At 37.1% G+C, this 22,645-nt stretch overlaps 1 protein-coding gene across 1 annotated transcript in view; it reads right to left on the minus strand.

The window, feature by feature from the left end:
* AGMO (alkylglycerol monooxygenase) overlaps positions 1–22,645 on the minus strand; it is a gene marked incomplete at its 5' end in the record, with an annotated part of 191,022 nt that overhangs the window by 150,064 nt on the left and 18,313 nt on the right. Inside the window, one exon of the mRNA XM_083855917.1 lies at positions 20,810–20,961. Coding sequence (XP_083712043.1) covers positions 20,810–20,961 — 152 coding nt within the window. The remainder of the gene's footprint in view (positions 1–20,809; positions 20,962–22,645) is intronic.

The raw sequence follows: 22,645 nt of genomic DNA on the forward strand, positions 1-22,645 counted from the left end.
TGCTGCATAAAACTGTATTTTTCTTTCTTTCAATCCATTTCACACTACAAAAATGCTTTTAGAAAACTACAATTTTCTGAATCAGCTTACAAAGAGATTATTAGCAATTATGTATCTGCAGTCATTAATTAAAACTATTCCCAAAAATTTACTCATTATTCTGTGCAAAATAAATTTTGGAGGTTGCTTTAAGGTGTGTTCTCCTAATCCATAGCCAAACTTTTCCACAGGCAGTGAAACAGCAGCCAGCACAGGATGCTTTCAGAGAGGGAATATTTTCCTGCTTAATGCAATCAATGTAAGTCACTAAGTGTGAAGACTTTCCTAGGGGACCATAGGTTGTGTAGAATTACCCAAGCTAATTCACAATTAGCTCTTTTGCATACTGCAAACCAAGACAGCAAAATTTAACACAAACTAATCCTATTTTATCAGAGGCTTACAGCTTGCAATAAGGTGTTTTTCTATTGTTTTCAGAAACAAACCAGCTAGGTGAAGGATGCCTCCATGAGCAGCAGTTAGTTCCACAAGAGCAATCACAACAGAACACAGTCATTCTGTAAGAGACAACATTCTTTAGACCCTCATGGAAAGAAGTGCTCTTTAGGTTCTTCCCTGAGAACACGAGAAAGTCATACCATTCTCCTTTAAATGCAAACTTTTTTAAAAAACAGCAGATATTGATGCCCAGGTCAAATATGGATCTATATATATTATTTTAATCCTCACACTGACTCAGGATCATAACTTGGGGTCAATCCAGTGAATTAGAAAATTTCATCATATTCTGGCTTTTCTCAGTGTACTGATTTATCTCAACTTACAAGTTATGCCACCAAAAAGTAGAGCCAAGTGATTCACCAGTCCATGACTTCCAAGATAGGATCTGAACATGTGACTGACAATTCATTTTGGGTTGGCAAATGGAAAGTTATGGTTTAAGAGATCTTCATACTGAGGATATCACCAACATAACTGGAAAAAAAAATCAAAATTAAACACAAAAATATATTGAAAGGGGCATTAAAAAACTATAGCATGGATATTACCTACAAAAATCGTTAGGGATTTTCTATGGCTATATTTTCATGTGTGTAACTCAATATTTGTAACATTTTGTAACAGTTGAAGCTAATATATACACAGAAAATTACAGGGATGCTCTCAAAGTTTCAGGACATTGACTATCAGAAGTTGTTTGCCATTCAAAAGTTGTATGATTCAACTGTAAAGACGTATTTTTAAGAAACAATACATTTTGTTACCCTAGTGGCCTCACCCTTCAGAGTGTCTAAAGGTTTTAATTTGTCTCAAGTAAACATTTTATAATAGAAATTATTCCATATATTTATAATGTCACCAGCATATAAAAATAGCCATCTATTAAATGTGCACAGGTTCAAAAACATTTTTTCCTGCAAAGATGACTTTTCCATACTTCCTCCACTATGGTTGGACGTAAAGTACATTCCAAGTCACAGGGCAGTAAGGGAAAGGCCCTCCCTCCCAAGCCAGAGGGAAGTGCTAGAATCTCAGCACATCCCCAGTAACATTTCCGTTGACCTTTCACACATGTAAGCGAGGCTTCAACTCAAATGACACCCTAATCCCCCACGCAACAGCCACAACCCTCCTCAGTCCTTACTTTGGAACAGTTCACAGTCCCTTGTCCAAAGGTGTTAGGCAAACTAGAAACACCTTCCTGAGAAATTCAGCCTTTCTTTGCCATCCTTTCCTCCAGCACAAGGTCAGCTATGTTGGTACTATTTCCTCAGGTCTCCTAATTTTCAAATTTCCAAAGTGCTTGGAACTCTGAACAATGGAAGGGTTTTTCACTTGACCCATATTACTAGCAGAGATTTACTCCACTGTGGCATTAATGCTCTCAGATATTAATTGCAATCTTTGCCAACACACTCACACATACATACTCAGCTAAAACAGATGTGCTATGTATAGCATATATGTATAGTTTATGGTATATATGTGTAGCACCCCCTCTCAAAATGATGCTATTTCCATAGACTTATATAGCTTGATAATTCATTTTGATATCTTAAATCTTAAAATGTAGGATTTGGTACTTGCTCTAGAATGATCACTTACTATTTAAAAATTAATACTATTATTGAATATTAAATACATTCTGGTAAACCAATTTTGAATTCTACACGTGTTCTTTTAAAATGTCAGTGCCATCATCACATCCAAGACACTGAAAAACAACCATTCACTGCAGTAATTACTCCCTGTGCTGTTCTAAGGAACTATACTTCCAGCAACTAAATGATGAGTTACTTCTGAGATAATATTTTTATCTACGCTTCTTATGTTACCTATATTCGATAAGGAAGTGTAAAGTGAATTGCCCAGTCCTTCATTTCTTCAGCTTCTTAAAGATAAAAAAGTAATCTTATTTTGTGCACCCTATATGGAATTTATACCTTTGCAAATCATGCTCCTACAGAACTTATCACTTCAGTCAACTAGAAAATGAAATATTCACTTTTTAAATGAAAACAATGAAAAACCTCTCATCCAAAACCTAATACTCCTAAAAACAATTAATCTTATTTTATTTTAAAAAATGTTTTCTATTGCTAGGACTGTCTCATCTAATTGGAAATCTGAAATTTTAAGAAAACTTTGGTTCTTTAATCCATCATATTTCCATAATGTAAATGAGGAACAGACCTCCTTTAAAAGACAGCTTTGCATTTCTACCAGATGCTCCGGAAAAAAATCTTTTCTCAGAACTTTAAAGCAAATATATTAACATGTAATAAAATAAGAGCATTAAATTTTGTTGCAGGTTTGTATTCAAAACTCCTCAGAAACATAAATCCTTTTTATATTATCTAAAAGCATAACCTGATATTTATTTCTCTTTAATATCTAGTAAAAATATATGCATTTAAACATAGACACCTTATCTGAAAACAACAGATTTCACTTTTTAAGTTGTGAGAATCTTTAGGGGAAAAAAATACAAGAACATGGAGGGTATTTTGAATCCAAAAAATTTCCCCATTTCACTGCTAACTCCAATTCTAATCACAGTAGTAGTCTTGCAACTTACAGTAGCAGTGAAATTGTAACTCTTCTCCTACATATCACGCCTGGAGACTTCCTGTAGCAACTGAGTTTTTAAATTAATTATATTTGATAATATTCCTACTTTGAAAGGAGTTCTCCCCATTGATCTCTCACCTTCAATTTTTAAATATTATTTCTTTTTATAGGGCATTTCAGAAGTGTTTTGCTTTATTTTGATGGTCATGCATTTGGGTTACAACACTGCAGGTAGGGGTACCAATCTGAGGAAAGACAGGCTTTTGAAAAAAACATGAGACTTTCCTTATTTTTTATACAATCCTATAGCCATGACATATTTTTTCTTTTAAGTTCTTAATCCAGATATAATTTCATTAACCTTTGCTTAATATACAGTAAGTCACCCTGTTCAATCCTCAATGATTTAGTAATATTATACCTCACATACACACAAAATCAAACATGGCTAGGTCAGCTGTAGTACTATCAGCACAATCTGCTTTGAAAACATAGCCCTCACATTACTATTGTTATGAAATTTTACTATCCGTGTCACACCACTAGATTTATTTGGCACTTGCAGTCATGACTTGTTCTTCCGGAGGAATTCCTCTATAATTGAGCATTAGTTATTGTACCATTAAAATGCAGTGTTTCCGTAAATTTTAAACAGATAACAGCACTTTCTAGCAAGTGTTTTTTTAGATACAAGTTTATTACCTAGTTACAGGGAGGAAAAAAAAAATTGGCTAAGAAAGATTTTCCTTTTCTAGTTAAAATAAAATAAATGAGGTTAACAGAAAACATCCTGCCATTGCTCCCAAAGGAATATTCCCTACGAAAATGAGTGAGGGCCATTTCTGTAAATGTACATACTTCAAAACCTAATGTAATAATAAACAATTATACAACATACATTTTCTAATGTGATCTTTTGTATATTTATACTATAAGCATTGATACTTTTTAAGTATTTTTATCTATTCCTTTCATTTGTGGGTTTGGGTTCAACGTTATTAACAATGGCAATGGTCCAATGACCTGGTAGAAATATGCAGTGGGCACAGATTGCTTCAGCTCCAGGGTTTACTCATATTTCAGATGAGGAGTGGGCCTGTGCAGTTGAACTATTATTTTTCCACAAAAATGCCAAGAGATTGGGATGAATAGGCTCCTTTCATTATGCTCTGAAGGAAGAGGAAGACTAAAAGGTTCATGGAGAATTGTGTCCTTGCATAAATGTCAGAACAAAGTAAGGCTCCATATAAAAACATTTTCTTTACAGTCTTGGCAAGTATTTCCCCAAGAAATTCTGAAGAATTAAGCTCATGATGTCAGACATACTTTAGTGAGTATGAAGGATTAACATTTTGTATCTCCCTGCTGATCTGCTCACCACTATGGGAACCCAAAAAGGCAGAAGTAACCTTTCGGTTACTTTAACCTTTCCTTAAAGCAAGGTACAGAATTGTCATAACTCAGACCCTGAGTTCAGGATACTGACTGATCAGAAAGACTGGCCCTTATGCTTGTAATGTAAATAATACTGCTTGCTGAAATTTTATTTCCATCCCAATATACATGCCAAAAGCAGAACAAATCCCTCAGGATCATTAAGAGGGCAGAGGATTTACTAAGATTTTACCCTGTAGACTAACTTAGTCAATATGGTAAAATTAGGTGTAGAATTAACAATTTTAATTTGCAAATAATATTCTGGTTTATATGAATATATATGTATATATCAAGTATCAGATTGCAGTATTATAAGTATTTTATAGTAGACTGTAATCAGCATTACATCTTGTCCTCTTTAACAAAATAACATTTAATGGGCATTGTGTTGTAAATGTACTGCATCACCCTCATGGATTGTAAAGAATTCATGGAGTTACTCTCAGTTGTGATAGAACAGTAATTTAGAAGGAAAATAAAACAACTTTAAAATAAACACTAGTCTCAAAATAGCTTATTCTTGTAAACTTTTCCTAAGTTTAACATAGTAGTCTATGATTTAAATTTCAAGTCCTTAGAAGCATTGCGAATAAAATTGTATAAATAAGCAAACAAAATAAACAAAGGTGAATTGCCTTGAGAATAACATCAGGCCTACAACCAAAGTTGCTGTGTTTCAAGTATGGGAATGAATGGTTACACTCTGGACTACACTCACGCTCATTTGACCATGCTAATATTTAGCATTCAAAGCCACTGCCAATACAGCATTTACCTGAGTCAAACTTAGGGCCCACAACATTTTGGTTTCAATTAGCATTCCAAAGCTCTCTTTGGAAAAAATCACACATACAGTGAATTTCTTCCTGAACGAGGTATGATTCTCTGCACTTGTATTTTAGTTGTCATTACTCAGTAGCTAATCCTGCTTTCTATTTCTTCTGGCAAAGTTTATTTCTGACTTTACCTCTGTTGGGCTACTCCTGAACCACATGGCAAACACTTTCAGCAATGATACAGGTTATATAAACAATTTCTACCAAAGTCAGCAGGGGTCTAGTAACCTTTTGAAAGTTGGAAATAACTATGCATTTCACTATTAAACCAGTACCTGCCACACTGAACTTTCCTATGTCAGTGTCTGGCATAACATAGACACAACATGCACTTTTGGGGTTTTTTTTTTCCTAAAATAAAACAGTTTTACTAAGTCATTTTCAATTTGACTTTACTTTGGACATACTGCAATCAAATTAATTCTGACAAAGTAATAGAGATTGGGCTGACATTTGGATGTGACACTGTTAAGGAATTCTGTGCTGCAAGAAGGAAATTTAACAGCTGCTTGTGGAGGAAGCATCTTTATCACTGAGTCAGAGAGGAACCAACTGCTTAGGGTAATCTTAAAGGCAGCTCCTCTGTCACACGCATCATCACTCAGTTGATGTGTAAAAACCATTTATAAATATTAGCCATCATCTGGCATTTTTCAAAAGAACAGGAAAGTTAATCCTGTTTCCTGACTGAGTTCTGTATTGCATAATTACATTCTGACTACCTAAGTTCCCCTGCAATTTCAGTTAATTACAGTATTATTCTTATTTCCTGTCCTAAAATTATTTGTATAGTAACCATATCCTACTAGAGTGGAAGATGAAGTAAGCTCTGTGAATTATTTTTATTAATATGTAAAATGTTGTGCTATCACCTCACACAAAACCCCACTACATACTAGATATTATTCCCAACTAAAAAAAAAAAAGTGTGAAACTTTTCAGCAATTACATTAATGGTCAGTAGCCCACCTCTCAAGGGATGCTTGTGTTACTTGACTAATATAAATCTATACATTACTAAAAAATATTAATTCAGCCTTCTATTGAACATAAGCAAATAAAAAAAAAATCTTAGATCTCTCCAAAGAGGTAAAAAGTATACAAGAATAGTATACATAGTATACATAAAAGTATAATCTTTTATTACTTGCCATTCCCTTTTCCTTTGTAACAGTGTAGAGAGCAATTTTACCCAACTCATCCACTAAAAACTACTATTTCCAGTTCTGAGTGTTGGAAAATCATTATATATTCTTGGCAATCCTAAACTTTAGAAGTGTAACTATTTGGGAAGCAACTAGAGTATTTTCAGCAGACCAAACAGGGCTGCGAAACTTTATGGCAAAAGTATATCTTAGTTATTACAGGATTTCTTAGTGTCTAACATAAAAAGAGGACTTTCATTCATTTTTGGTGCAAACTCTAATTTTGCAATTAACAGCAAGCCTTCTAACAGCTTCTATAGCACAGGGCTTTATCCCTGAACTTTGCCATGCAATAGCCATAAATCAGTCCATCACAAATTTCCTCACTCCTCCTAAACTCATCCTGGCTTTACATATATTCCTCTGTACTGCCTCAATGTCTCATTTTCTGTCATATCCTACTGTTCCGCTCAGTAATGCTTTCATATTCCACCTGCACATACAGTATTTTCCTATCTGAAATTACCCCACTTTGCCTGTCCCAGGCTTCTCCTTCTAATTGTTATGATATCCAAAATTTCTTAGCGCTTCCATCATTGTTACAACTTACAAAAACAACATTTTTCTAAGTTTTGTGAGTTGTAAAATAAACAACTTACAACTACTACAAAAATTTCATTCCAAGAAGCAGAAAAAAAATCCAAAGAAAGTGTATCCTATAGGCATGAAAATAAAAGCCAAGGAAAAATATTCTCAGAATTACTTCAAAGCCAACATCACATAAAATGCTTTTGAGGGAGGGGATGATATCGCAAGACCTGGAAACTCATGAAGACAAAACACCATGACACACTTGAGAAGCTATTAGTTTGAGTAGCAAATCTGGACAGATTGTCAGTCTGCTCTCCTATTTCCCCACCTGCAAAAGGAAACCACAGCTGCAAGTGGTGGCAGAGTCCAGAGTCCCTGCCTCCCCCGGGAGCTGTGTTGCCATAGCTGCCGTGATGGGCTGGGGTAGCTTCCAAGTGTCACTTCAACCTTTAGCTGCGGGGTTTTTTCCCCGAGGCTAGAGATTTGGTCTCTCTTCATGGGGAACAGCAGCTATCTTCGGAGCAGGGCTGAACTCCCAAGAACAGAATTAAGCCACTTCTATAGTCACTTTTTCTTCATGGTCACTCTCTATCTCTCTTCCTCGTTCTCTCTTCTGAACAGCTCCCCTTCCCTCTTTGTATGCAAAGACTGGGCAAGAATTGCATCTGGTGATACTTCCACCCTCTCTGCATTTTTTAACGTCCTGGGCATGTAACACTTTCCAGCAATGTTTTGAACATTACACAGAAAATGAGACAAGTTATTTCTACATCCTTGCAATTGCCAATCTCCAGGTCATGCCTCAGAGCCTATCTATTCTCATATATGACTGAGAGGAAATTATTAAGTCATTGTAGAAATTTTGGTGTTGTAAATCCTATGTCTTCGAAACAAGTATTTATGAAAGCCCTTTGTGTTTTCTAAGGAGAAAAAGGCTGAGGTCCTGTAAATACATGGCTGTAATATTTTCTAATGTTTATACACTGGCAGAATGGGAACACAAAAATAAGTCTACATAAGCACATAAGTAAAAACCCTTTCCAGTGCTTGCATTTAAAATTGTAGGCAATGCCACCTAAGGGAATTTCCAGTGCTAGAACATGATGCAACATGTTGCAATACTGCCTGCCCAGGAGAAGAATAACCCTGTTTAAAGGTTGGTGGGGTTTTTTTGGGGGGGGGAGAGTTTGTTTGTTTGTTTTGGTGGGAGTTTTTGTTTGGGATTGTTTGTTTGTTTTTGTTTGTTTGTTTGCTTTGGGCTTTTACAGTTTCACTATTGACATGCCTGTTTTGGAGCTCCTACAGTATGGGGAGTTCACATGAATGAGCTGATCATCTCTCATGCACTGAAGCAGTTCCAGCCCCCAGGAGATCTTTAGCCCAAGGAAGTGGAGAAATATCTGGCCAGCAAATTTTACATGCTGGAAGGGGCCTCCTCTGCCTCACTGCTAGTATGGTGGCAAGACCCTCTTATCCCTCATCAGCAGAGGAAAATCCCTTCCACATTAAGTACAATTATAGGCGAAAATTGGCTGCCAATTTCTGAAAATCTGTCACTTTAAGTTTTAAGGAAGGTGGTTTCCTTTTCAATTTTAAATATATCTCACCCATATGGGAATAATACAAAATCAAATCCAATATTTTTCCTACTGCCTAGCAGCTAAGTTATTTACTTGACTTTAACAAGACGTTTCTTTCCTCTTCCCAAATTTGAGAGCAAGCACAGGCTGAGATGAGCTGTGCTGCTGTATGAGCAGGCAGCCACTTCCAACTATTTATTTGAAAAGGAGATCTGTATCTTAGGTGGGAAGGGAGAGAGTGTAGGCAGGGGAAAGAGGGGAAAAGGTCAAGCTTTGAATTTTTTATTGTCATAAATAATAAGTTTGAAACTTGGGAATAAAAAATAGGTTCAGCAACTTGACACACCTCTATCCTACTGCTGGAAAATCAAGACAGTTCCATAAGCTGCATCTCCCCTGGACTAAAAACAATGCACAAAGGGTGCTAAGTTAGCCATGCAGCCAGAATGGCCATTAAAAAAAATCCCACTTGCATGCTGTGCAAATCTGCATGTTCAACCTACACCACTTCTTACGACACTACATGGAAGGCAAAGCAAAGTTTTACTTTGAATCCTCTTTTTCCCCCCAAACTGTAGAAATAAAAATATAGCATGTTTATTATTTACAACTTCCTCCTCAGGAGACACAGGTAGAGAATTCATGCTTTCCAAAATGTAACCTTACACATCTGGCCAGCAAACATCTGGATATTTATCTTCACTCATCATTTCCTTCAGCAAGTCCAAAAACTGTCAGTTGTTTCAGCTGAGATTCAGCCCAAGGGAGTATAAAAAAAAGTTACATCCTTCTTTTGTCCAGGTTTTATAAACTGCTTTTTACCTTTTTCCCTGGGATATCAGTAAGTACAAAAATAAGCAGTCTGGATTCCTCTGACTGTGGTTTTTATTCTGTGACTATGTACTTCTGTAGTCACAGGGAGCATACATATGCAATTGAAGTAAAAATACAGTCATATCTGCAATGCAAGCAAAACATCCTACACCTTTAAACAGGCTTTATATATATACATATATATATTACGTACATACAGTATATACTCAAATCACAAGTAAGAATACAGACTGACTTGTGAATAAACTATATAGCAAAATTTATGCTAATTAAGCTTAAACAGACAAAAAACCAGGAAATATATGATTTACTAAAAAAAACCTCTTCACTTGTAGAATTATTGTAATGGAAGCACTGCCTTTGGACTGAAGGTACCACCCCGAAGAACTCATCCCTGAGTTTGTCCCTTGCCCTGCCACTGTGCTGGGAAAGTCTTATTATTTGCTTGGGCTATCCTTCCCGTTTTACAGAAGGAAACAATGAAACTCATCTCCATTAGAAAACATTTGTAGTTTGACTATGAAAAAAAGCACCCTAAGAGACTCAATTATTATCACCAAAAATAGATACTGAACAAGGAAAATGAGAATAATTTCTGATTCAAAGTTGGTTTATTCTTACTGTTCAGTAATTTAAAGACACTGCTGTATTTAAGGCTTCCATATCTCTGTCCTGATATCCAGTCTGAAATTGCTTTAAAAAAAATTTCAGACAAGAAATTAAAAATTCAAACTATGTAATGAGTTATTCTGAAGTTTTTTGTTTAGCTGACGTTGCATGCACTCCTTCCCAATTCCTCTGAACCAGCTTTATGCTTTTCAACTTAGCACTGCTTGGTGAAGTTGAAGTGCTTTTACAAGAGCAGCAAACATAATAATCACACCCATATTTAAAGACAAAAGAACAAAAAATAATATTATGTCTTCTTAAAATTCTTTAAATTCTATCATTTAGTATGAATTTATTTTAGATGTGTACTGTGAGAACTTTGCATATTGTCATTTGTCCCATAGGACAAATGCCACAAAATGTTTATGACTCAGATTCCTTTTAACCATATGGTCCAAGGGAATCTGTTAATGATATGATAAGCTTACATACTTAATTCTGTATTTCAACATCATATTTTTAGACATATTTTTCAACTTTAAATCAACAAAAAAAATATACATGTTTAAGCAGCAAAACAACACTTCAAATAAAAAAAAGTCATGTTATCATGAGTGAATAAGTGACATCAGAAGAGCAAAGCTGAAAGTAGTAGGAAAGACTTGAGTGTTGACTTTGATAGGGTTGCTCATTCCTGCTTCACATCCATTTTAGCCAACAAATAAGTCAGGAAGAATTCCTTTTTTAAATTGGAGATTTTTAATATCTTAATCTCCAATAAGAAGTACATTAAATTAATAGACAGTTTGGGGTAAAAAACTTCTTTTACTTTTAGTTCTCTAACACAGTATACGTTACTAAATTTAAAAAAAAATACAAGATTTTACTTTTATAACTACAAAATTTTAGGATCTCAGCATCTGTATGTGTTAATAGAAACTAAAATTTAAAATAAAATAAAATAAATCATAAAAACATGTAAAATATATGATGCACATATAAAATATATATTTTCCTTACACCACTGTGCTGTAAAATCAATAAAATCCTACCTTTTTGCCTCAATTTAACAGGCCAGTTTCCAGGTGATAGAAGCCATGAACATGACATCACTGATATCTGAAATGATTCCTTGTGCAAGCATGTCACATGCCATAGTTTTATTACAGGCTGAGAGTCTGCAATTCCCTTTCCATACTTAGGAATAGATTTGCCCCTCCTGAACTCACAAAAATAAAATGGCAAGGTATGCTTAGAATGATAGTGATATTTATGATATTTGCTCATTAAATTGAAAGGAATTCTTCTAATTTTATAGAAGTTAAAAGTATCATGGGAAAATCTCTCCTGTGTTTTACAAGATCACACGTCCAGGTTGCACTGCACTATCTGAAGCAATAGCCCCATTTTACTGTCAGCGTGCGTAACATCTTCATCAGAAAGGCTGAGAATGGCCACAGTTTTTTCAGAATGAAAGTTTTTAAGGGTTTCTGGAAAAGTAGTAACTAGACAGAATCAAGAATTCTCCTCCCGGACCCCACAAAATCTTGCACTTCCTCATGCATACATACCAATATGATTTGATTAGTCACTATTTTTGTTTTCCAGCAGCAGAAAGAAATTTCCTGTTCCCACGTAGCCCTCAAAATGAGCATCCCTGAGGCCATCATCTAGTGCTTAAATGCAAGTACTTTACAAAATCCTACTATAAAGACCATAAAACAGTTGAGTGACTCCTCTTTAGGATACCCGTCTTTCATACCGCTTTATACATGTGAACATTGTAGGTATCTGCTTGCAATAGGATGTTTACATTCTATTTAGCATCTCTTCATTTAAAATGGTGTGGATGAATTTATTCAGGTGTGACATTTACTGATCCTTGAGAAAAATTAATTGAGAAATACTGTAGGTTATAAGAAAAAGTTAAACCAGAAAAGGATTCAGTGATAATTTTAGCTACGAGAAAAGGGAAAAGTGGGGGGAAAGGGAAAAAAAAGGGGAAAATGTGGTTAGTAATTTTTTTATTAAGTTACATCTTCCACCAGTATGCTATCAAGATAGAGTGTGATGCAGAAAAGATTGCCCTTCGTACACTCAAAAAGCAGTTTTGGCAGTTTAAATAATTTATTAAGGCAATAAAGATGCATAGAAGGGAACATACATGCAAAAAGAGCATTGCCCAGATACAATAATGTTTGGTCTGCTCCAGACACACTTTAAATGCTAATTGCCAGTCTTAAAATGTAAAATAAAGTATTTTAAATGGTAATGGCCTCACTAGATTTCCAGCAAGCAAGGAAAACTATTACAGGCATTGGGCTTCTGGAAACCTGAGTAATATCCTGAAAGCAACAGATTGCCTTTTGGGGCTTGAGATGGAATGCACTTTTATTCTGTGTTAAAAAAGGCATTCTAAATTTCTTATTGTCCTAGGTACCTAGTACTTTAGAAATGGGATGTTTTAGCCATGTCCTGCTGGGGAAGAGAAATGTGATTCCAAGCCCTTCAGAGTGGCACATCTCCCCTGGAGGAGAGATGGGTCTGTGTCCCCACTTCACATGCCCCAGCCACACAATCACACACGTGCCACAGGAACCACCTTACCTTTCCCTGGAGGTAGACTGTCAAGAGGCTCCAAAGCTAAGTTCTGCACAGTTTGAAAAGAGATTTCAAAGGAGCTGTTTGAAGTTGCATCTTCACAGTGCATATTAGCTGAAGTGCTGTTTCAGAGTGGAAGTGCAAAGAAAGCGTTGTGTTCTTTTCTTTCTCCATGCTAAAACCATACAGACTGATAGAGCAATAACGACCAGGCAGTTTTTACTCGCACAGGAGGAGAAAACCACTTCTTTTTGTAACAGAGAAAACACAAGCATCTCAATGGGCTATCTGTTTTAACAAAGCATTTCATTCCTCTAGGCCTCTGCTTCTACTTTAAAACGGTGATAAAAAATAGTTACCACTGCTGGCTCTTGGATGAATTATATGGAGTGTGCTTTTACTTGAAATCTAATTCCTTAAAATCACAGTTTCACATAACAGATTAAAAACAGTTGTTATATTTGGTACCTTTTATTGCTAATTTCAACAGATTGGTAAAACATGGAGGTGACGTAGTCCTCTAGCAAGACAATGTGCGGAGCTGCTGTATCATAAACTGAGGTGGCATTTCTAAAATCACTGCAGTTGGTTTTGGTTTAAAACGAGCCTAGATTAAGTGATTTTTTGCAACTTCTTCAGGACATAGATATTAACCTTTAGCTGAAGTAAGTATCATAACTTCAAATTAAGTCAAGGGAAACAAAAACATGTATTCTCATGTGAGTTTTCACCTACACATGAAATACAAGTTTATAGCATAAGACACATATTCAAAGTTTAAGACCACCAAAAAAAAAAAAAAAAAAAAAAAAAAAAAAACCAAAAAAGAAGATAGACAGAAGAAGATTTCCTTGAAGGAGTAGGTAAACTACCAAACATACAGTTCTCTCTCTTCAACTTATGAAGTCACCTGTTTGAAGGTGGTTCTATAACATTTAGGAAGCCAAGCAGTGTACAAGAGAATTATTTCAAACCTTTTTTCAAGTAAAATTTCAATAAGATCTTCAATTGCAGAAGAACTAGCTTCTCCTCTTCTATACTCACTAACTACAAAAAAGATTCACTTTAAAACTGGATAATTCACATCTTACTTTATGTTCTACAGCGCCTTAAAAAAATACAAGTGTTATGCACCATTTCATTGGTTTTCAGCAGCACACTTGAAAAAGTATGTCAAACGAACTGTTTCCTTGCACAGTGAATTGGGCGCTTTCATACTCACATCTCCACTCAGATGAAACGGATTATTTTTCCTGTGTTTAAAATTTGAACACAGCCTAGAGGGCAGCAATAGCCAAGGATATGAATGTGTGAATACAGATGATTTTCTGAACAGCCAACCCGTGCTAATTTATAACAAACTTTCTTCTCCCATTTCACCACATTTTCTAATGTTTTACTGAAAAAGCATGTTGCAAACTTGCTTTTTTACAAGCAGATCCAGAAGTTTTTCCCTAATCTGTGCACCCAGGAAAAACCCAGGCACTGCAGGTAGGAAAAAAGATTAAATTCTACACTCTGGACAAGCATACATCTAACTAATGCACATCTATATAGAGAGCCTCTAGAACGTCCATGTATTATGTAAATCCTCAAAGTAGGAAAATATGTAATACTTAAAAAGATTATTAATCTTGCACTGGCCACTTTCCCAACCATAAAATGACAAACAAGGAAAATGGAGGAATAGTTTCTTTTTCATTTTGTACTGGGGAGCTTGAGAGAAGATGAATAATGCCGAGAGGAGACGGAACTACCACCAGAATTTTGGCATAAAAATGGTATCATAATATTGTCAGCTCACGCTTTCATTACCATGTCTTTAATTATATTTAAAAGATACATTGTCTCTGGAATCAGAAATATAAAAAATAAAAAAGATTGCTTTTGTACTCATATCAAGGTCTAATTTGTAACAGTCAGGCCTGTCTCTGCCAGCACCCTGTGGAAAAATCCCCAATTACCAGATATTTACAGAAAATCTACAAGAAACACGGCAAGCGTAGTGTTGTACTCAGATCACAGAGTTGAACTCCTCACCTATAGCAACAAGCCACGTCCTACCCTTCACTACATTGTATTCCTACTCCAGATCCCATCCTACAGCTGCTAGAAAGAGCCAAAAATTCACAGCCAATCACTTTGTCTGACATTCAACCTATTGGCAGATTTGTTACTACCATTATTCTTAATTATCTCTGACATTTAAAATACTTAGAAAATCAATTCACCCGTAAATGTCTTTAAGATGTTCAGAAATTAAAATTAAGCAAAAACTCTCCAGTGGATTCACTTTTATTTTCATCCTCTGAGCTCTTCAGGTTACACAGAATTTTCAGAAAGTCAATTTTTATCTCGCCGTGTGTAAAGTAAAATAGGAAGAGGCTTTAGCTATCTGCATATGCCACAATAAAATTAACAGACTAAAAGAGTCAACCTCACCTCATATGAGGACGGACATTATTCTTGCCAGTATACAAGAAATCATTTTTTCAAACAACAGGAACTTGTTATGAACAATAACAACCTGAAAACAATACAAGCAGCCTCCTATAATTTTATGGGACCCTAGACATTCCGTATCAGGAAGCCTCATTGCAGCTGATGTAGTTTTCAGGTGAACTTTCTCAACAAAATGTACGTTTTAATATGAAAAGGAACGGCAACACCTTGATTTGTTAAGATTGACTTTGGTCTTCTACAAATTGAGTGTCCACTCAAAAAAAAAAAAATTAAAAGACACATACTAAAGGAGCACCTCTTCTTGTGAAAACGTAAGAGAATGGCAAAAGACAAGTTACAAAAATAAGCATATAGAAATAAAAAAATATGTCGTTTATTTACAGTCAACTCAAATGGCAACAAATAAGTCGATCACCTGAACTATGTTCTTATTTTCATGTTGTATTGTCTGCATGTATTAGACTATAATTAATCAGAAGATGGAATAGAAAATATGACAACTAGCTATTGCTTTTGCTATTTTTGTGAGGCTAGTAAGGACAGCATTTTAATATCCTGCTCTCACAAGCCTGTATAAAAAATAAGAAAACAGAACAGAAAAAAAAAAATCTGTACAATTCACAAGGACACAAGAAGAGAATATTTTTCTCTTAGTGATTGTGTATCAATTCCCTTTGCAATCAACACAAGCTGCGACAAGAAAAAGAGCAGAGCCTCAGCCAGTCACTTGACAGTTCCCAACATTTTCTATCTTTCACTGGGGTGAAATTAAATTTGTTTCATTTTGGGTAATCAATATGGTACTGAATTTCTAGTCAGGTAAACAATGACATTTTCCCAGATGCAAGATTAAACCTAAAAGTACCAGCACCACCCAACCCTCTCCCCCTCTTGGCATGTAAAGGAGCATTGCAATTTGCTGTATTTCTAGGGGAATACAGATTCCTGAAAAGCAAACCTTGTAAGAAAAGTCAGACAACACGTTATTATACTGAATCTCCCATAAATCCAAAACCCTTTAAATAAAAAATTACTTCAATATAGTATCAATTTTTAATATAAGTCTACCTAACAAGTCCATGCTAATACACTGAGTTCAGACAAGTACATTATAAAATGCAGATGAAAGGGGCACTTCAAAGGCAGGAATGGGTCAGATACATAAAGATAGTATAATCATAGGACTTCAATACACCCTCCAAAAACTATCAGCAAATATAGATGGTGAAGAGACTTTGAGTCTTTGAGCTGTGTTTTTCCTCTAACAAGGTCAAACTCATCTCCTTATGCAACAACAAACACAGTATTGCACTGGTGTCCAGTAACACATAAGGGTTATTATTACTACACAGTACATATATAATTATCAGAAAGAACAGGACCGGGCTTTACTGTTGCACATTGCAGTTTACTTTAATGGCATCAATCTTGAGACACTACCTGTGCCAATTCATCCACTCTGGTTCCTTACAAAACAATGAGTTACCTGCCTGAATTACCTGCACTACTGACTCAGAAAATTGTCTGCCCTCTCTCAAGTCTCCATGTAATCCCATAGATTATCAGCTAGAACATCTGGCTTATGTCCTCTCGATGGCTAAATAGACCCCTATGACTACTGAGTTGAATTGTTAAGAAAGAAATGCAACACAACCTTGTTTTTTAACATAGTTTATTTATTTCAGTGACCTTATGCACAGTCTCCACGTATGATATTTTTTTCCGGACTGAGTGGGTTGTGAACTGCAGCATGGTGCAGGAAAGAGTAGTCAGAAACTTCTGAAGTCAGTTCTTCTGCTGAAGGAACTGCAACAAAAGATGCTCAGTGGGAGAAGAGGTAGAAGCAATGTAAGTCATGGCTAAGAGAAACACCCTTTTAAAAGAAGTTCTTTAAAACAGGAGTTGAAAAGTTCACAAAACTTTCAATTATTTGAAGTCTTAAAAAGAAAAAATTATCAACATCCTCAGCTGAGACCTTTTGCCACAGTCTGAGGTATGGTCTTTTGAAGGACAATGCTGATGTTAGTTTTCAGGGTTTCTTTCTTTGTTCTCTGACCCTTCAGAAGCTGGCCTTGGCCAAAAGGTCAGTCTTGTGGGGTAGGAGAATCTGAGAAGCTTGGAGTCTATTGCTCTACAACATACCTGGTGTAGAAGGCTCATTTCTCATCCACTATAAATAAATTCAGAATTGAGAGACACACCGTTAACTCAAAATTTTATGTAGCAGCTGGGGAATCTGCTGAGGATACACTCATCAGCTGAGGTCAATGTTATGACCTCAGATGTAACTCAAACCATATTGGCTCGGCCTTTGGCTGACAGGGACCATGTCACGTATCCCGCAGGGCGGCTGGAAGCCACCAGCGGACAATGGGGCGAGCGGCTGACACCGGCCACCGGGGCCCAGGCAAAACAATGCAGCTGCTGCGGAGGTTGGCCCTGCTGAAGGAAACTCGCTTCTCCCAGGTTGTCTGAGGGGAGGGACGCTGAAGCAATGGAAATTCCCCAGCAGTAAAGGAGAACAAAAGAAGAGGTGTTAGAAGCTGCTGTTAAGAAGAGACAGCTTCTTCCCGGGCCTGACAGAGGAGAAGAGATTTCCCCAGCTGACAGAAACACATTCCATTCTGCAGGATGTGATCCCCAGGGAAGTGTAGATTAAAAACTACTCCCTTACAGAGCACTGGAGCCTTACAGCTCCCCAGTATTCCCCACCCGAGCACTGCAGCTGTTGCCAAGGGACCTGCTCAGGCCAGGGGTGCCCTGGGCCCAGCACAGCCCCCCAACACCAGAGCTGGGCACAGGTGGACACACGCAGCCAAGACCTGGGCTCTGCACCTGCACCCGTGTTCTCCCATGGATCTGGAACTGTCTAGATTTCCCCCCGTGATTAAAAGCTGTGGCTGCTGAAGAAATCAGTTTACAGAGCCTCCAAATTCCTTACTGCCATTGTTATTTGTCTGCAACAGGAGTATCTGTGAGGCCAGGGTGCGGGGAGGGTGTGCTGGGGTTCAGCGCTGCTTTGGGACCACCAAATCCCCCTTACTAGCAGGACTAACTCTACAAGGTCTCTGCACCTGGAGAGGAAACTTGAGGAGTAATCCATACACGCTAGATTAAAATACCTGGTAAAAATCCTTCAAACCCACACATATCTTTCCCTAAAAAAAAAAAAATCCAAAATAAAACCTGTGATTTTACAGCATACTTTAATAATACAGCCATAGCGGGGTTTTTTACTGAAACAAACAGAAAAGTTACATTGACTTATAAATTCATTAAAATGCTACAAGGAAGAGCAATGTCTAAGTAGATCCTTTGACTGCCATGGCTTTTGGATCAGACCCAGAAGAATGCTGGAATAAGTGGTGAAGCATTTTATTTTCTAACCTTTCAGTGGCTACTGCAAACAATGGAAAATACAAGTACATACTTAGAATAACTCTCTCCTTTGCAAAATGAGATCACACCTAAAAATACTTCCTTTTGTTGCTGTATAACTTCAGTTTAGGATAATAGCTATTACATGCATATAGTGAGGAGGAAAAAAATCTACTCAAGTGCTGGGCAAAAATTTTATATTGCAAAGTAGGGTTTCTCCTATGGAAGGAACTTTAAAATCTGTAGTGATTCAAGAAAATTTATAAAATATGAGAATGAAAAAATCTAGTTATTCATGAATGACATAAAATAAGGTAGTAAAATGCCAGGGGGATTGAGTTACCAAATTATTGCTTGCAGCCGGGAAAAGCTACATGATGATGATGATAATTCTTAGTATCAAAATTACATCAAGTTCTAAGAAACAACTGAAAAGTGTATCTGAATTTCAGTTTTTCAGTTTGAAACAATTAGGGCTAGCCCGCACAGCTTGAACTTCCTGGGATATACATGTGCTCTTAATTTTTAACTTTGCTGCAGGATCCAAGCCTGAATCACCAGGCCCTGTTACCTTCTAGTGCAAAGGTGCGTTTTCTCTGCTTGTACCAGCAACATTTCCAGTGCCCTTTCTTCTCTATTTGCAAAGATATTTTTCATGACTTTTTAAAACCATCTCCTTGAATTTCCTCAGCAACTTCCAATCCAGCTGACTTCCACAGCTGTGTTACAGTGCTACAGATTTCATCATTGTTTGACCAGAGAAGTGAGTCGGCTAAACTAAAATCTCCAATTAGAGTGATTTTCTACAATGTTTCATCAGTTCCCTGCTAAGTAGCACAGATCTAACAACAAACAATATTTCTGTAACCTGAAGAAGAGTAGATTAACATTTATTGAATAGCTCAGCACTGACCTTCTTAAGAGAAGAGCAGCATTTTCTTACAGTTTCTTCAACTCCATTACATATAGAATTGGTTTGTATTTTAGTTCTAAAACACATATTGAGGTTAATTCCAAAGTATTCCAAAACCAGAGAAGAGTAAATGCAAACTGCTGCAGGAACAGAAATATATCCATTGCTTTAGAGTGCAGAGACGGCCCTGTTCCCTTCTCTGCCAGTGGGAATTTTACCACTGACTCCAGCGAAAGCATAGCCAAGCTAGTGATTTTCTAACGCTTGAAGGCAATTATTTTTACTTTAAAACACAGGAATAGCCTCTTGCTCTGGTGCAGTTCTCAGCCTGAGGCTGTATCCCTGCCAGCACTGTTAATGTCATTGTTTGTGAAGCGTATTCCCAGTCTCCGTACACCCACGCAGGGCTCCCAGCTCCCGGCCGTGATGTCCCCCTCGACACATTGTTCCAGCTCCCCCTGCTTCCTCGCCTCCCGCCCCGTCCCCCCCCATTGTTATCCCTTGACACCCACCCTGCATTGTTCTCACACCCGCCTGCCATCCCCACCTGGGAGGGACCCTTCCTTTCTCCCACTCCTCGTAGCAGCTCAGGCTCCTTTCTTACCTACTTCCATATATTCCACTGATCTACTGGCAGCAGAGCATTTTCCCTGTCTGAAAGCACATTACATAAAGCATCATTACTACATCCCACAGCTTCTGCCAGCTGTGGGCACTCGGCTTTGAGAAGCCCAGTCCAAAACCTCTTAAGGAACAAGAAGATTTTTATTTCACCACTACAGACCCAGAACTAGGATTAATAGAAAGTGTTACTGCATTTTCTGATAGAGTATAAAAGGTTAAAGCTGGTATTTGTTTTCACTAGAGAACTGAAATATGTAATGAGACAGAAATATATGTACAGAAATGGCTGACATGATTTACACAGGCTCTATTATTTTGGCCACCTTGCTTTTTACTGCTCTCTAGTTTGTATATCCACTAGATTCCTTTGAAATAATTATCTGTATTTTGCTGTATTTTTATACAGGTATATAGGGATATTGAACTCAAAATTTTATGTACTTAGTATTTATTCCCTTACTTTTTCTCAGGATAATTCACTTTCTCTGTTGAACTGCTCTCAAAACGATACTCCCTCCTTTCACAAAATCATGTTTTTACTATATAGAGTATAATGTATTTACAGTTTTCCATGCTTAAAGTTTGTCTTTGTTAACCCTTGGGAAGAAGAGCAGCTATATATGCTTAGAGTAGATTAAGTATAAAAACAAAAACAAATACCTCACTGTATTAATAGATAACTAATGTATTTTGTATGTTCAAACATGAAAACTTGTTAAGTCTTACCATGGCTCATGCGATGAAAGCAGTAGTATGCAAAGTCCACTCCCAGAAGTGTCAAATACCACGTCCATGGAGAGTCCCAGGGCAGTTCAAAGAGTCTGCAGTTATTCCATACGTATATGTAACTAATTAACTCAATACTTCTGAATAAAACGCTGAAATAGAGATCCAGAAATTTTTTATCAGTTATTCTGTCAGTTTTAATTTCAGAACCTTTCATATATTTACAGTTTACCAGCTGGAAGTCTTTATACAACATATAAAACCAGTCTCCAAGTTCTTCAACCTCTGTCAAGTAATACTACTATTAACTTCAGTGGAACTTTTGCCTAGTGTCTACAAGTTTTCTAAAACTAACTCCCATCCACTCACCACCCATGTTGTGGCATTAGGTACGCTCAAAGGCTGAAGCACTCCAGTGCTCTGCAGGCATTATGGTGTTCCCATTTTCCCAAAACTGGAAGAAACCCATACTTGCTAACTACTAAGTCAGAAGTGATTGAAGTGTAGCAGCAATTATACTGAAACACTAATATATTACATTAAAATACCCTGACTGCTTCCGTTACAAGAAAGAACATGGAAGGGAACAGGACTTCTGGGAGCAGTGAAATGTTTGATCTGCTCAGCATATCACTTCACTTTAAAAGGAGATAAATGCAGCAGGAGACGAAGATCAGTGCCTTTGAAAAGAAGGGAAGGGCAATTGGTAGGGAGAAATGGCAGGATTCCAAGAAAGGGAAAGAAAAAAATCATGAATTTGCAAAGGCAAGGAAAGCCACCACACAGCAGCTCTTACTGCTGCTGAGAGCTCCTGGACTACGGGGACAGAGTAGCTATTCCTGGCCTAATACAGGCTCAGTACTGAGACCAGGAGAAGGAGAAAGAAAACAGCCCGGGAACAGGCAGGCCAAACCTAGTAGTGACTCTCCACAGCTGCTCAGATTAATACAAATTTGGGTTGCCATGACCACATCCTTCTCTCAACACCCAACCACCTCATTTCACCAATTAGGGCCCTGAGCTACCTCCAAACAAACTACTTTGATTTTGCTGGGTGAGTTTTTGTACAAATAAGGAAGCATTAAAACCAGGTACAAATGGTGAGAGGCTGAAGGCACCGTGATGGCCCAGGTGACAATTGGCTTAACTAGCTGCGAAATGGTGCCACAGGTGCAGATGGATGTATATCTCAACTGGCAATTTTGTAGAAGGAACTAGTCCACATCAGGATTTGTAGCAGATTATTCACACCCTCTCCTGCTACTCTCCTTCGCTGTGTTGCTGAAAATGTAGTGAAACATTTCCTCAGCCTCTGAAAAGCAGCAAACAGAAAAAAAGAGAAGTAGGGGAAAGATACTAATTGTAGAAAAGTCACAAATGTTCTTTTTTATGTATCAGTGGGTGAAATTCACCTCCATTTAGGACCTAAAATAAGAAATAAGATAATCACACACACATGAAAATGTAGTTCTCAGATGTTATACTGCAGCTATTTTCTTGGGGGGAGGTCAAAGAATTATCAGCAACACCATGGTACAACGTCCTGCAAGACTTTAAAAACCTATAAAACATATTCATAGTTGAAGAAAGACTCTTCAGGGATAAAAATTCAGGGAAGCTTCCAAATAACACTGTAGCTAGCACACCTGTAGACACTACTTAAATAGAAGTGGTAACAAACTGCACATACAAGTTACAGTCACGCAAAACCTCAGCCAAAGGACAGACCAACATCTCTCTTTCACTTTAGTCTTATCTAGACCTTCACCTTACACTGAAATCAGCTGAAAGGTTCTCTGTGCATCTCAGTCCACATCTGCTCATTCTTGCCTCAGT

This window comes from Zosterops lateralis, assembly GCF_965231275.1.
Source record: "Zosterops lateralis genome assembly, chromosome: 1".
NCBI lineage: Eukaryota > Metazoa > Chordata > Aves > Passeriformes > Zosteropidae > Zosterops > Zosterops lateralis.